The 16,188-nt window shown below is 36.5% G+C and overlaps 1 protein-coding gene and 1 non-coding gene across 13 annotated transcripts in view; both read left to right on the top strand.

Annotated features, from left to right (window-relative positions):
* Positions 1-16,188, top strand: part of Trrap (transformation/transcription domain associated protein) — a 114,606-nt gene that overhangs the window by 1,594 nt on the left and 96,824 nt on the right. For all 12 annotated transcript variants that reach the window (XM_046453666.2, XM_046453659.2, XM_058582425.1 and 9 more), the window contains exons 2-11: positions 691-853; positions 1,267-1,316; positions 6,740-6,850; positions 8,120-8,224; positions 9,543-9,626; positions 11,576-11,632; positions 12,214-12,339; positions 13,685-13,762; positions 13,936-14,024; positions 14,854-14,950. In XM_046453666.2, coding sequence (XP_046309622.1) covers positions 754-853; positions 1,267-1,316; positions 6,740-6,850; positions 8,120-8,224; positions 9,543-9,626; positions 11,576-11,632; positions 12,214-12,339; positions 13,685-13,762; positions 13,936-14,024; positions 14,854-14,950 — 897 coding nt within the window. In that variant the 5' untranslated portion in view covers positions 691-753. The remainder of the gene's footprint in view (positions 1-690; positions 854-1,266; positions 1,317-6,739; positions 6,851-8,119; positions 8,225-9,542; positions 9,627-11,575; positions 11,633-12,213; positions 12,340-13,684; positions 13,763-13,935; positions 14,025-14,853; positions 14,951-16,188) is intronic.
* LOC131424518 (small nucleolar RNA ZL1) lies at positions 967-1,183 on the top strand. Its single transcript, XR_009227683.1, has one exon. It is a non-coding gene; the product is annotated as a small nucleolar RNA ZL1 (small nucleolar RNA).

The following is a 16,188-nucleotide window of genomic DNA, read 5'->3' as shown; positions in this document are numbered from 1 at the left end:
AGCCAATCACCTAGGGCAGAGGTTGCGAAACTACTGTCAGCACACCAAATCCAGCCTACTGCTTGTTTTCATATAGCTCTTGAAATAAGAGTGGTTTTTGATTGATTGATTGATTGATTTTGCATTGAGGATCAAACCCAGGGCCTTGTGCTTGCTAGACAAGCACTCTAGCACTGAGCTACATTACTGGTGCTAAGAATGGTTTTTATATTGTTTAAGTGGATGGCAGAGGAAAAAAAAGGGGGGAAGAGTCATATTTCATGACAAATGAGTATTAATTTCAAATTTCAGTATCCATAAATAGTCATTAGAACACAGATGTTCTCACTCATTTAAATGTTGTCTGTGACTCCCTGCTGCCTACAACTGAGATGAGTAGTTGTATAGGGACTGCATAGCATAGCCACAAAGTCTAAAATATTTACCACCTGGTTCTTTGCAGAAAGTGTTTGCCAACACCTGGCTGAGGGAAAGAAGAAACTATGGTAGGAAGGAGAAGCTTCTATCGCTAAAAAAACCATGTTCAGACAAAATGGATTTGGGTAACATTTTCAAAAGAGCAGAGGGACTAGTGTTCATTCTGGATTAGTACAGAAGTGTTTAGATGAATACAGGCATTTGGGTAAGATTTTCCGAGGTTGTGAGACTGTGCCCTTGATAAGTTGGCTAACTATATACTTCTTTTTGTAGGCTGGGTGAACTCATGGACCTTAAATTTTTCTTTTGAAAAAAGAAACCAGCTCAAAACTAAAAATGGCGTTCGTTGCAACACAAGGGGCCACAGTGGTTGACCAAACCACTCTGATGAAAAAATACCTTCAGTTTGTGGCAGCTCTTACAGATGTTAATACTCGTAAGTTGACCCTTTCTGTCATTAAGAAATGCATCATTCATTTCAGTTCAGATGATGTGCACATTTAGATAAATAGTAACATCTACTCTGGTTTTTCTTTTTTTTTGCCTGGTGGAGAAGCAAAATGATGAGTAGTACTAGCTGGAGCCCCAAAGAGGCACGTGTGAGTGTGTATGTGTGTGTGTGTGGTGTGTGTGTGTATACCTGTATTCTTATCTGTGCATGCACACATATGTCTGGGAGTATGAATGTGTGTGGCTGGTCATAGGAAATTAGCTATGTGTCTTCTGTTGGGCCATGACAGTCAAACTGATAAGATCTGATTGCTTCTCTTAAATTATTAAATCCAGGAACTTTAGGAACATCCCTTAACATAATTTCAATTATCTGATGGTTTGTTTTGCCACTTACAGCTGATGAAACCAAGTTAAAAATGATGCAAGAAGTTAGTGAAAATTTTGAGGTATGAGCTTTTATTTTATATTTCTTACTCTCCTGTTGCTGCTGAAAATCTTTTTAGTAACTCAAAAATCATTGTCTTTGTAACTTATTAACTTATTGTATGTCAAAACTGCAATTTGAAACTTTGTACACAATGTTCATTTTCTTCACATTATTGATAATGAATTGCTCATTTCTCTTGAGGAATATTGTTTTGTTTTGTTTTTTTTTTGTTGTTGTTTTGCTTTGTTTTGTTACTGTTTTTTGTACCAGGGATTGAACTCAAGGGGACTCAACCACTGAGTCATTGAGTTGCTTAAGACCTTGAGCCTGGGATTAGAGGCTGGGATTACAGGAGTGCCCCACCTTGCATGCCTTTGTTTTTGTTTTTTTTTCTGAGATTGGAAAATATCCATTCATCTGTCTCTTCACGTTCATTGAATATTTTTTGGTCATATCCAGTCTGCTTGATATTTAAAATTTTTCAGTTTCTTTCTTTGTTTTGTAGTATTGGGGATTGAATCCAGGGCTTTGCTCATGCTAGGTGAAAGCTTTACTACTGAGCTACATCCCCAGTCCCTTTCATTCTTTGAGACAGGGTCTTGCTATGTTGCCCAGGCTGGCCTTGAACTTGCAATTCTCTTACCGTCCCCTGAATATTTGCAATTATAGGTGTGCCACCACACCCAGCTGTAGCTCCATTAAAATCTTAATGGAGGGGCTGGGGTTGTGGCTCAGTGGTAGGGTGCTTGCCTAGCATGTGTGAGGCCCTGGGTTCCATCCTCAGTACCACATATAAATAAATAAAATAAAGGTCCATGACAACTAAAAAAAAATATATATATATATATAAAAAAAAAATCTTATATGAGGGGCTGGGGTTGTGGCTCAGAGGTAGAGCACTTGCCTAGCATGTATGAGGCACTGGGTTTGATCCTCAGCACCACATAAAAATAAATAAATCAAATAAAGGTATTGTGTCCAACTACAACCAAAAAATAAATGTTAAAAAAAAATCTTATGAAACCAGCATTATGTATGTGGCCTATTATTTACTGAAACATTACTTGGTACATGACTATTTATAATGGCTGCTTTAAAGTCTTTGTCTTCTAAATCCAACATTTGGGCCGCCTATGGGTCATTTCACATTCTTTTTCTCTGCATGTCTAGTATTTTTTTATTATGCAGTGGACATTGTGTGTGAAATGACGTAGGAATTCTAGATTCTGTTATCTCCTGAAGAGTGTTGATGTATTTGTTGTCCTAGGCAGTTCAGTTGTTAGGCTGATCTCATTTGTTTGTTGGGCTGGTCTAGAAGAGGCCTTGCTTTAGGGCATGTTCCTTCCTCAGCTGAATCTCTGATGTCTAAGATGGTCTCATGGTATTAAGTGGGTTTGTGCACTCTCCTGAGGCTTGAACTCCAACATTCTAACCTTGTTAGATTTCTAGTGCTTCCATTTATTTCTCAATCCTAAAGCCGTGCTTTAGGTAGTATTACCCTGTTTGTGCAGTTCAGCCCTCAGTTAAGGCCTCAAGGACTCACAGAAGGTTGTCATCCCCTCACCATCCAGTGGTTCAGTTTTCTCTGGGGCTCTGCCTCCACAGCTCAGCAGATCTGGGCTCCACTTGGTCCGAGTTTGCTGAGTGTCATCAGGAAATTGTACCTGGGCAGAGGTCTGAGTGTTCATGGGGCTCAACTTGAGAATTTGCCTTCTCTAGAAATTATGGTCTAGTACTACCTCTTGTCCAACACCTGAAGAAAGCTATTTCCTATTTGGCCTAACTTTATGGTTCATCTGGGTTAGTCTAATAAACAGATGAGAAAGTCTTACGTCTTATTTTAATGTGTGGATAATAAAACCTTTCTTGGGAGTTGATAAGGTTAAGAACAGTAAATACTATGTTTCTTAGCCTCTGCATGGTCTCTCTTTTTTTTGTACTGGGGATTGAACTCAGGGGCCCTTTACCACTGAGCCACATCCCCAGCCCAATTTTGTGTTTTATTTAGAGACAGGGTCTCACTGAGTTGCTTAGCACCTCGATTTTGCTGAGGCAGGCTTTGAACTTGTGATTTTCCTGCCTCAGCCTCCTGAGCTGCTGGGATTACAGGCCTGCGTCACTGTGCCTGGCTACTACTTGGTCTTTTGGACTAATAAAGATTAAATAATGCTAGTGGGAAGCCAGGGGCAGTGGGGCATGCCTGTAACCCAGCTACTCAGGAGGCTGAGGTAGGAGGATTACAAGTTTGAGGCCAGCCTGGGCAATTTAGGAGGACCCTGCTTCAAGATAAAAAGGGCTGAGATGTAGCTCAGGGATCAAATGATCCTGGGTTCAATCCCCAGTAATACAAAAACAGAAAAAGAAACACCAGTAAGATTGAATTCTATGCTTTTCTGTTTATGGTAATGGATAGTATTTTAGTTTGTATTTGTTTTTTAATAGAAATTTTGAAGAACTTTTAGCTTTGAGCTGAGAACAGAATTGTGAGATATTTAGAGATCTAGCTAAGGAGATTTCTCTCTCTCTCTTTCTTTCTTTTTTTTTTTTTTTTTTTTTAATATTTTTTAGTTGTCGATGGACCTTTGTATGCAGTGCTGAGAATTGAACCCAGTGCCTGACACATTTTAGACAACCCCAACCCCAGGAGATTTCTCTTTTGCCCAAGCTACTAAAGCAAGGTGTTAAAAACTTTATAAAAAGAGGTGGAAGGTAGAAAAGGATAAGTCTGCATTCTACATTTTATTGGAGGGAACCCTATGGGAGAATCATAGTCTGGCAAGTTTATTTGAGAGGCTGAAATCCTGTGGCATTCTCTAAACCTGCAGGAACAGACACATGTTGGCATGATGTGAGCTGGATTAAGGTCTGGCCCTTTTGAGTTTCTGAGGATTTACTCTCCTTTTTAATGTATGACAGTTAGTGAGTTCCTGGCATTTTGGTCTCAGATGCGTTGATTAAATTAACACGGTTAAGTAAGTGAAGTAGTGTACTGAGAACTTTTTTAAATTGTGACTTGAAATCTGTGTGATATAAATACTTGATTTAAATAATTTCAGTTGACTGAGTTCTTCAAAGAATTAAATAGTAGAATTATCATCAGCAGTTGACAAGATGTGTGTGTGTGTGTGTGTGTGTGTGTGTATCAGTCCATTTATCTATCCCCTCCTCAACCCCCCCAGTACTAGGGAATAGAACCCAGGGCCTTGTGAGTACTGAGCAAGCACTTTACCACTGTGCTACATCCTTTTTAAATTTTATTTTGAGAGACAATCTCACTTGAGTTATCCAGGCTATCCTTAAACTTGGGATTATCCTGCTTCTGCTTCTGAGTAGCTGGGATTATAGATGTGTGCCACCATACCTAGTCATCTAGCCTTAAGTGTTTTTTGTTTTTGTTTTAAAGAGAAATTCATATTTGAAAACTCTGTGATCAGTAGTTAGTGTGAGGTATAACGTGGATGTGCTTGACTTTCTGATAACAAGGCAGTTCTGCATTCTAATTTAGATCTTGACTCTCTTTTCCTTGAATGCTTTTAAAAAACATTTGTTCTTTTTAGATATACATGACAGTAGACTGTATTTTGGCATACATACGTGGGGTATAACTTGCTAGGATCCCATTCTTGATGTGGAGTTATACTGGTCATGTATTCATAAGTGAACCTAGGGAAAGTTATGTTGATTCATTCTGCTATCTTTCTCATTCCCAGCTCCCCTCCCTTCATTCCCTTTTGACTAATCAAACGAACTTCTATTCTTCCCTGCCCCCGCATTGTGTGTTAGTAAGAGAGAACATTCTCAGATTTTGGTTTTGGGGGAGTAGCTTACTTCACTTAGTATGATAGCCTTTAGTTCCATCCATTTACTAACAAATGCCATAATTTGATTCTTCTTTACTATTCGATAGTAGTCCATTGTGTATATATACCACATTTTCTTTATCCATTTATCTGTTGAAGGGCACCTATTTTGGTTCCATAGATTTAGCTCTTTTGAATTGAGCCACTATAACATTGATGTGGTTGCATCACTGTAGTATGCCGATTTAAAGTCCTTTAGTATATGCTGAAGAATGGGATAACTGGGTCAAATGGTGGTTTTATTCCAGGTTTTCCAAAGTGGTTGTACCAATTTGTAGTCCGACCAGCAGTCTATGAGTATAGCTTTTCCCCCACACCCTCTCCACCATTTATTGTTATTTGTATTCTTGATAATTGCCGTTCTGGCTGAAATGAGATGGAATCTCAATGTAGTTTTAATTTGCATTTCTCTAACTGCTATGTTAAAACATTTTTCATGTATTTGTTGACTAATTTTATTTCTTCTGTAAAGTGCCTGTTCAGTTCCTTTGCCCATGTATTGATTGGGGCTTTTTTTTTTTTTAATTACTATTTTTTTTTGGTATGAAGTTTTTGAATTCTTTGTATACCTGGAGATTAATGCTGTATCTGAGGTGCAGGTGTCAAAGTTTTTCCCATTCTGTAAGCTCGCTCTTCATGGTTTCCTTTGCTGTGAAAAAGCTTTTTCGTTTGATACCATTCCATTTGTTGATTCTTGATTTTCCTTGAATCCAAATGTTTCATAAAATGCCCTGAGCTTTGCAATGAAAGGTGACAGTCTACTTGGGAGAAACTATTTAGGTGCTGTACTGTGCTGGGGGCTGCCCCCCATGTGGTATTCTGTGTGCCTGGAGTTGGCTCTGGGAGACTGATGTTCTATTGCATAGACCAGGAATTGCAGTAGTTCCTTTCCTCACCTGGGGCATCACTCTGCTTTCTGATTTTCGACAGTTTTTCTGTCCCATTGTTTATAGACTTGTCTTCTAAGATTTCCATACATGATAGTCAAAACTCCATTTTTTGTGGGGGAGGGTACTGGGGATTGAACCCAGGAATGCTTTACTATTGAGCCACGTCCTCAGCCCTTTTTGTTTTATTTTGAGACAAGGTCTTGCTAAACAGCCTAGGGCCTCACTAAGTTGATGAGGCTGTGCAGTCATCCTGCCTCAGCCTGCTGGTCCCTGAGATTATACGCCTGTGCCCCTTGCCTGGCAACGACCCCCAAACTTTATCTTCTGCCCTGCATTTAACTGCCCAGATGCCTTGCTCACTAGCTTGTTGTGATGGTAAAAGTTTAACCCCCTTCTTTTATATTCTTCTCCCATCATACTGAATTTTTTTTGTCGCCCTTTTTTATACTCATGCCCTGCTCAGTACTTCTAATTTTAACAGTAAATTTTGTTCTCTTAAATTGGATTTCAGAAGTAACAATCATCCTAATTTATTTAAAACTTTATTACTACAAAAACATCTAAAGTACTCAGAATTATTGTTGGCTCTGTGAAAATGTTTTGTATTCCTTTGAGATCATTATAAAATGTGAATTTGAAATGCAATATGAGCTTATAACTAATGGAGTTTTCTTTTATTTTTGCCTAATTAGAATGTAACATCATCTCCTCAGTATTCTACATTCCTAGAACATATCATCCCTCGATTTCTTACATTTCTCCAAGACGGAGAAGTCCAGTTTCTTCAGGAGAAACCAGCCCAGGTAACCCGTTAAAAAGTATCAGAGGAAAATGTCATGCTGTGGGCTTGCAAACATTTATGAATGAAAACAATTCAGAAAACTTAGGGTTCCACTGAAAATTAAAGGTTTTGTCATTTTTGGATAATTTGGTCAAGCCCATTTCCTCCTCAGGTTTGGTTTTGTCTAGGCTTTTTTTTTTTTTTTTTTAAACTGCGTACTGAACTCAGGTGCTTCCCCACTGAGCCACATCCTCAGGGTCTCACTAAATTGCTTAGGGCCTTGCTAAGTTGCTGAGGCTGTCCTTGAACTTGTGATCCTCCCGTCTCAGCCTCCCAAGTTATAGGGATTACTGTGCTCTGCCAGGCCATTTCTTTTACAATTTAAATTATTTTTGTTTGCCAGTTGGTAATGTATATTTGTTCACTGTTATTTTTCGTTTTTTTGGTGGTGCTGGGGATTGAACCCATGGCCTTGTGCATGCGAGGCACTCTACCAACTGAGCTATGTCCCCGACAAGTTCAAACATGTATCAAGGAAAAAAAAAATTGAATGATACCAATTTCCACACCTATTACCAATGCTAATCTTATTAAATTTCAGTTCTTATAACTCATGGCTAATTCCGTTTTCTCTCTGCAGTCCCATTCTTCACACCCTGTCTCCACTTGATAATTTTAGAACATTCCCATTATGCCACTTTTTCTAGAACTATTTAGCTCTTAAAAATAAACTTAAAATATTGCCATAATATTCGTGGAAGTTCATTGCTAGAGGGAGCATTTTTGTATTTTACCAATTTAAGAACTTACATATTTGACCTGCCTAGTTGTCAGCTCCATAGATAGAACTATGAAAGCTTAGTATAGCCTGTGGGGAATATTCCTTAGGCGCAAGGTGACAAGATTGTACCATGTTATGGGAGCTAAACGGAGATGATGAGGGGAGGTTCTAAACTAAGTTCAGTTTACGTTTTGCTCTTTCGTCTTAGATATACTCCATCTTCACTTGCTTGTGTCCTTTTGCTAGAAATACTGATACATTGTGAAAGGAAAGGTTAACTTAGTTGATTTGGTACACAGTTGTAGAAATATTGAAAATAAAAAGTTTTCAGTACACACTTTGGCTTACATGTAAATAATTTACAGGACTCCTTCTAAAATTAGATCCATCTTATTTTATGGATCCATCTTATTTTATGCCGATAGCTGTGTGACACTTATAGAATGTGAGACAATTAATTTGGATATCTTGCATATATTTTATCTTTACACTTTTATTTTTCTTTGCCAGCAACTGCGGAAGCTAGTACTTGAAATAATTCACAGAATACCAACTAATGAACATCTTCGTCCTCATACAAAAAATGTTTTGTCTGTGATGTTTCGCTTTTTAGAGGTAATATTTAAGAATTCTTATTATATAGCTATATTCAAAGGTATCAGTGTGTTTTTTAAGTAAAATTTGCTTCTATACAACGATTTCCTTTTCACTAAAGTTCTCATTTATGTGAATAAAAATGTGTCGTATGTTCACTTTTCCCCATTTCTTTTTAAGACAGACTTCTTAATTGAACTTTTTTTGGTCGCTGGGAATTGACTAGACTTGGTGGAAAATAAGTTGGGTGGTGGTCAAAATATTCAGCACAGGGTTTGTTGGCACAGTGCTTTTTATAGTTTGTATTTCAAGCACAATGCTTTATGATAGTGGGTGCTTATGAAGAAGGTCATGAACTCTTCCGGAATCCATTTGATGCTTGTTGAATGAATCCCTAATATTATTTTCTTGCTCCTCTTAGTCTTGATGTGTTTACAGTTTATTGTGTTTTGGGGCTCCTTGGAAAAATGATCTTTGGAGAGGGATAGAGTTGGATTCGTATCTTGCCTCTGCTGTTTATTAGCTGTACCATGGTGGCCACATTGCTTAACTTCTCTTGAGTCTTTACTTCCTCATATGTAAAATGTGAGTGGTACCCCTCATTTTTAGAACTTTCATAAAGTGCTCAGCCCAGGGTCCAGTCCATGGTGAACTGGTAGTTGTTTGTCCTTTCCAGGTCTTTGGGCAGTACAAGTGTCCCTTACCTGAATGCTTGGGACCAGAAGTGTTTTGGATTTGGGATTTTTTTTTTTTTTTTTTGGAATATTTTCATATACTTTATGAGAAGTCTTAAAGATACAGCCCAAGTCTAAATATGAAATTCATGTATGTTTCATATACATGTTATACATGTAGCCAAAAGATGGTTTCATGCAATATTTTTAGTGCACCTGTGTTTTGAGTATGACCCATCCCATGAGATCAGGTGTGGACTTTTTTGCTTGGGTCATCAGGTCAAATGCTCAGAAAGTTTGGGATTTTGTATTTTTGGATTAGGGGTACTTAACCTGTATTTCCAAGCAGTGAACAGTGATAACTTTGGCCATTAAGACATTAGTTTATGCTGTGACTTGCCAAATATGCCAGTGTATCTAATGGTAGAGTGTCATTCTCATGCAGCTTACAAGTGGAATGCCCTTGATAATCTACCAAAGACCATGGACAGTTCTGTCTGGGACAGCTGAATTCTATGGGCTTATGAATTTTCAGCAAGTTATATGTAATTTAGTTGACAGAGGGTGTGTGTGTCTGCATAAAATGCTTAGAAAATTGTTTTTTATCTTGAGATTAAAACTCTTTGGAAGCATAACTTTTTAAAAATGTCTTTCTTTTTTTAAAGACTGAAAATGAAGAAAATGTTCTTATCTGTCTAAGAATAATTATTGAGCTACACAAACAGTTCAGGCCACCAATCACACAAGAAGTAAGTTGTTTATCCTGATAGCATTTATAAAGTGTCAGCAAGTTCCTTCTACTGTGTAAAATTATTACTTCTTAAAAGTTGATTGGACAATGTAGAAAATATAGCCCAAGTTGGAGGCAATTATTTGTGGATTCATCAGGGGCTTTTAAAAAAATGTATGTATCAATATCTTGCTGAATTTGCTCAGTAGTTGAAATGTATTAGCCAGTCACGCTAGCAGGTCTGTGTGGACTGTCCTGGTACATACACATCTGATGTTGACAAGGTGGGAATTCTGAAGTCCGGGCTGGATTTGGATCTAAACCAAGCAACTCTGCAGCTGAGTGACATTGGGTGAACTCATTGTCTTTTAGAGCCTTTTCCATAACATGGAGACATGTTCTCAAATGTCTGAAGATTTGTGTATAAAATTAAAGTTCTTAGCTCAGTGATTGGTACCTACCTACAGTAGTAAGCAATAAACACACTGTCTTAGCCATATTTAAGAGAATATCTTCTCTGTGGATTATTTGGAAATTAAAAGCATAAAGATAAAATAGAATTCCTGACATCTTAGCAATATTTAATATCTTTGTGATTTTCTTTTCTCTTTCCCACTTTATGTGTATGTTTCACACAGAATTCTGATAATACTGTATGGAATATTTTATGTTGCGATTTATTACTTTCATATTATGTGTAAACATTTTCCCAATCATAAGAAATTCTTGGGGCTAGGGCTGTAGCTCAGTGGTAGAGCACCTGCCTAGAACATGTGAGGCACTGGGTTCAATCTTCAATACCACATAAAAATAAATAAAGGTATTGTGTCCATCTATAACTTAAAAAAAATACTAAAAAAATTTTTTTATAGAGATATTTATTTATTTATTTATTTATTTTTCGGTACTGAGGATTGAACCCAGGGATGCTGTATCACTGAGCTATATCCCCAGATTGAGATAAGTTGACCAAGCTGGTCTTGAACTTGTGAGACTCTTGCCTTAGCCTCTTAAATAATTGGGATTACAGGTGTGTGCCACTATGCCCAACTTAAAAAGTTAATTTGTTTTTTGTTTAATTTTAAAATTTTGGTTCTGAGGATTGAATCAGGGGTACTTTACCACTGAGCTACATAAATCCTCAATCCTTCTTTTAAAGTTTTTTGAGACAGGGTCTTCCTTTGTTGGTGAGGCTGACCTTGAACTTGTGGTCCTGCCTCAGCCTACCAACTTGCTAGGATTACAAGCATTTGCCCCCATGCTTGGCTATAAAGTTAATTTTTAAAGTGTGCATAATATTCTTATAGGTATCCTTTTTTTTTTTTTAGATATTTAAGGCATATTTACCTTTTACTTCTTAACCATTACTGAGCATCTTTGTTTATGGTTGGAGTTATCTTATAGATAAGTTTGTAGAAGTAGAGTTATAAAAGTCAAAGGTTTTAATGCTTCTGATGTATACTGCTAATTTTAATTTTGGAAACTGCTAAGTTGATTTCTAGAAAGTTTTCAGGAGTTATGATTCCCTCAGTATCATGAGAGTCTTTCTCAAGCGTAGTGTATTATTTTTTGAAGGGCAAAATCTCTTTGCTCTTTTAGAAACAAATCTCTGAAACAGAAACTTACTTTCTGTTTATTTGTCCTTTGCATTTATATTTCTTATTGTGTGTGTTCTTATCCATTGCCTCTTTATATCATGTCTGACATTTTATTTACCTGTTTTACGAGTTCTTATACATTAAAACTATTAAAGTTTTTCTTTTAAAAAAATTGTTGTAATTGGACATGATATCTTTAATTTAATTTTATTTTTAATGTGGTGCTGAGAATCAAACCTAGTGCCTCACATGTGATAAGCGCTCTACCACTGAGCCACAACCCCAGCCCTAAAGTTTTTCTTATTGAAAGCATTTTTTTGTTAATAAATTATAATGAATGTATTCTTTTCTTTTTTTTTTTTTTTTTAAGATTCATCATTTCTTGGATTTTGTGAAACAGATTTATAAGGAGCTTCCAAAAGTAGTGGTATGTTTTTACTATGGTTTGAATTTATTAGTCATATTTGTTTGTTGTTTCCTTATTCCAAAGATAATTTGGAGTAGTTTGGTTGGAGAAATAATTGGGGGATGCTAATTTTAGAATGGGAAATGTTTAGTGATGGTTAAAACTTATATTGATAAGTCAACCATTCAAAAAAGGAGTTCTTTTGATCTTATTTAGCTTAAATACTTTCATTTTTTTACATTCTATGTATTCTTATTGTAGCAGTATATTCTTATTGTAGAAATTTTGGAAAAAAAGCAGCAAATAAATCATCCACTATTTTCACTTGTAAGCAACCCTTGACATTGGGGTTTTTATTTTTTACTTTGTGCATTTTGTGATTGAGCTCCTAGTCTTGAAGCCTTGGGGAGGTGATATGGCTTTTCAGTACTTTAGTATATCATTGAATTTTTACATATATATATATATATATATATATATATATATATATGTTAAGAACACTTCATAAGCATTTTGTTTTCTTCCACTAAGTATTGGACATATGTTATTGAGGCATTTTATACTTGACTTTAGAACAAACATTTTCTGTTCCTTTTGTGTAGAACCGCTATTTTGAGAACCCTCAGGTGATTCCCGAGAACACAGTGCCTCCCCCAGAAATGGTTGGTATGATCACAACCATTGCTGTGAAGGTCAACCCTGAGCGGGAGGACAGTGAGACCCGGACGGTGAGTCTTCTCAGCCTTCTGGGATTAGTTTTAACCTGGGGCTCCTCCACTTTAGAGGAATGAGATACTAATCTTTTAGGCCACTTAAGTTTTTTTTTTTTTCCATTAATCACCTAGAGGCATTTAATACACGTAAACCACTGTGCCTGGCAGAGCATCACTGGTTCTGCTGTGGAGCCTGGATGTGGTGAAAGTGAACCATTGGGTACCACTGATGCCAGGAAGTGGTCACAGAAAATTAGACTCTCATATTGGGAAGAGCAGCAGGCCAGGTTTAAGGGACTTTGCCTGTCCTTAGCTTTGAGTCTTTTAACATTAATCAAGTCCTTTGAAAGTCCCAATAAAATTGTAGTTCAGTAACTGAACACAAAGGCTCAGGGGGCAGAAAGCACCAGTTGGTGTCTCACCATAAGCACTCAAGTTTTCTGACTCTGGGAAAGTTCCTGAACCTTTGTTCTGCTCTTCTTGCTTATCTGAAAAACCTGTCTTGTAGGGTTTTGTGAATTGCTTATATTGTCTGTAGGCTCTTATTTTGTAGTGCCACATATGTAGTGTGTATTGGGTCTTTAATGTGACTTATGTTCATATGATTGAATTAATAATATTTTATTTTTTTTATTTTTTATTTTTTTAAAATGTTTATTTTTTTTTTTAATGTGGTGCTGAGAATGGAACCCAGTGCCTCACACATACTAGGCGAGCGCGCTACCACTTGAGCCACATCCCCAGCCCAATAATATTTTAATATTTGTGTTTGTTTTACTGAAATGACTGTGTAGAATGTTTCAGTTTGTGCTAGGGTGAATGAAAGACTAAGTAAAATAAAGCTTTCACTCCTTAGCACTTCTTAAGTTAGAAACTTTTCTGTGTATCATTCTTTTTATATTTCTTTTAATTTTCTTTGCTTGTCTGTTCACATTTGTATTTTGGGTCTGACATTTATCTATTCTGAGACTTTAATAAGATTACTCAATTATTTCCTTTATTTATTATAAATGTCTTCTGTTTTTAAATATCTTTGGATAATACTGCTGAATAAATTGTACTTTTTGCTGTTCTTTTAAGTAAAATAATATTGGCTTAAAATTCTTCTTAGGTTATTTGAATCTCTTTTTGACATATTTTCCTGACGTTTTTACTACAAGTAATTATGGCGAAAATATAAAAAACCTTTATATTAATGATAGTTCCATATACCTTATTTTCAAAATAGTTTGGATCTTTTGTTATAGATATTTACAAAAAGATGTGTCTGTGTTTTCTCTATTTCGATGTTGTGATGCTTATTAAGGCTATTGTAAATGCCACAGTGATAACCACAGTTCTTTCTCTTTCTGTCTTACAGCATTCCATCATTCCAAGAGGATCACTTTCTTTGAAAGTGTTGGCAGAATTGCCCATTATTGTTGTATTAATGTACCAGGTATGTGTACTGCATATTAGTATCTTGGTTTTTTGGCAAAATTTTTTTGTAACAGAAAGATGTATATGACGGACGTACTAGCTAATGTACTGAATTCTGCAGTTTCTTTGGTATGCCAAATAATTTGTTTGTAACAATGCAAAAGCATGAACATTTGATGTTTTTGCTTTTAGCTCTACAAATTGAATATCCACAATGTCGTTGCTGAGTTTGTGCCCTTGATCATGAATACCATTGCAATTCAGGTATCTGCACAAGCCAGGTGAGATGTCTTTTGATGGCGGTGTAGCTGACTGCAGCAGCACCTTTACCTTCAAGTAATAATATACTCGCCATTGTCATTCTTAAGATGTGAAAATTTGTGGCATTAACATTTTGGTGAAATTATATGTGCTTTTGACTTTGAACTTGTGTTTCAGTGATAATAATCATATTTTTTAGTTCCTTATTTTGAAAAGATGAGATGTTTTGGTTTCTGTTATCCTGTAAGTTTAGAAGTATGATTAGGCATTACTGCACTCACTTGTAACTGTGGATGTCCCAGCCTTTCTCACCTTGAAGACTTCAGCATGAGAACTGGAGTATTCCTTACTTCCTGGTGTCCTTTCTCCTGAAACCCCAAATCTGTGAATAGGTCAGCCATATTCATCCTCAGGGGCTTGTCTCAAGCTGTGGGGCATTCCTCCTTAGACCTGTCTTGATTTGCAGCCTGTCTGGCAGAGGTGTGTAAGAGCAGGATCTAACGAGGAGTTGCCTCTAACAACCCCCAGGGCCCCAGAATAGGGCTTGCAGTGAGCCAGTAGGTACACTAATACTCCATGTTGGAGTGGATGGTCCCGTGTTGGCTTTATGAAATTCATGGTACTGTTTGGACTGACTTGTCCAAATGTTTGGTTTGGGGCTTTAAGCCCTTTGTGTTACCTGGAACTACATAAAAGTGTGTAAGCATTTATGTTGCTGCTGTGTTTTTCTTGTCTATGTAGAAACAGACTTTGAGCCTACTAATTGTTATATATAGTTAATTAACTATTAACCTATTAATTAAAGAATAAGAACTAATTCATATTGTAAATTTTATTCACTTTCCTCAGGCAACATAAGCTTTACAACAAGGAATTGTATGCTGACTTTATTGCTGCCCAGATTAAAACATTGTCATTTTTAGCTTATATCATCAGAATTTACCAGGTTAGTTCCTTAACTTTTGTTTTGCTATAATTTACATACAATAAAATTCACCACTTGTGAATATATACTTCTTTGAATTGATATTTGTTTGTATTTGGTGACTGTCAACACATCAAGATACAGAACATTTTCATCACCCAAAAAAATGTTCTCATGTACATCTGTAATTAGTTTCTTCTTCATATCCCCACCTCTGGCGAGCCCTGATCTGTTTCTGTCCCTGTAGTTTTGCCTTTTCTAGTGTCTTCATAATGGAATCAGGTAGTGTGTGGGATTAGTTGAATCTGGTTTTTTTCACTTAGCAGGAATGCTGGGTTTTGTCCTTTTTATTTTATTAAGGCTGAAATACTTTTATTGCTGAGTAGGTCTGCTCAGCTGTCTCTTAACAAAATGCACATAAATTAGGTGGCTTACACAATATAACGTATTCTCTCTTCAAATTCTGGAGGCTGAGTCCAAGATCAAGGTTCTGATAAGGGTTTGGTTTCTAGTGAGACCTTGCTTTATTACTTGACAGTATCTACCTTCTTGCTGGGTCTTCACATGGTGAAGAGATCTTTTTTCCCCTCTTATGCCCATATTTTTTGTCAAATTAGTTTCCTACCCTTAGGATGTCATTTAACTTTATCTCCTAAAGACCTTTCCTTACTATCACATTGAGAGTTAGGACATTAATATGAATACAGCTTTATTGAGAATTTACACATTGTAAAATGGAATGGTTTTTAATTTACTTACAGATTTTTATTTATTTATTTATTTATTTTTTCCTGGTACAACCCTTTTTCCTTCCAAAGAAATTATACCCTTCAGGAGTCACTTTTATTTTTCCCCACACTCTAGTTCGGCAAACCACTAAGGTTTTTTTTGTCTTTCTGGATTTGTGTGTGTGATTTTTGGCTATTGTGAATAAAGCTCTTAGAAATAAACATCTGCACACAGATTTTCATGTGGCCATATGTGGTTCACTGACCTTCTGTCGTTAGAAGTTATGGTTGAGGCAAATAGGTGCCGGAGAGCTTGGAACTGCACGGGGTGTTACCAAATCAAACCATGATAGAAGTTTTAGGTACTTTTTCAAGGAGCCTGTAGAGTGTTTTTGTTTTGTTTTGTTTTCATTGTGGTCTTAGTTAAGTCGTAAGGGTTGGAAAAAAAATAGATCTTATTCTTTCATCAGTCATAAAATTCCTTTGGATAAAATACTTAAATAGTCATGATTACTCCAAAGTACGGAATAA

This window comes from Marmota monax, unplaced genomic scaffold (assembly GCF_021218885.2).
Source record: "Marmota monax isolate L192 unplaced genomic scaffold, Marmota_monax_Labrador192_F-V1.1 WCK01_AAM20220418_F8-fsc00148, whole genome shotgun sequence".
NCBI classification, from domain to species: Eukaryota; Metazoa; Chordata; class Mammalia; order Rodentia; family Sciuridae; genus Marmota; species Marmota monax.
The sequence above is the reverse complement of the archived record's forward strand: the minus strand, read 5'-3'. Positions and strand labels throughout refer to the sequence as shown.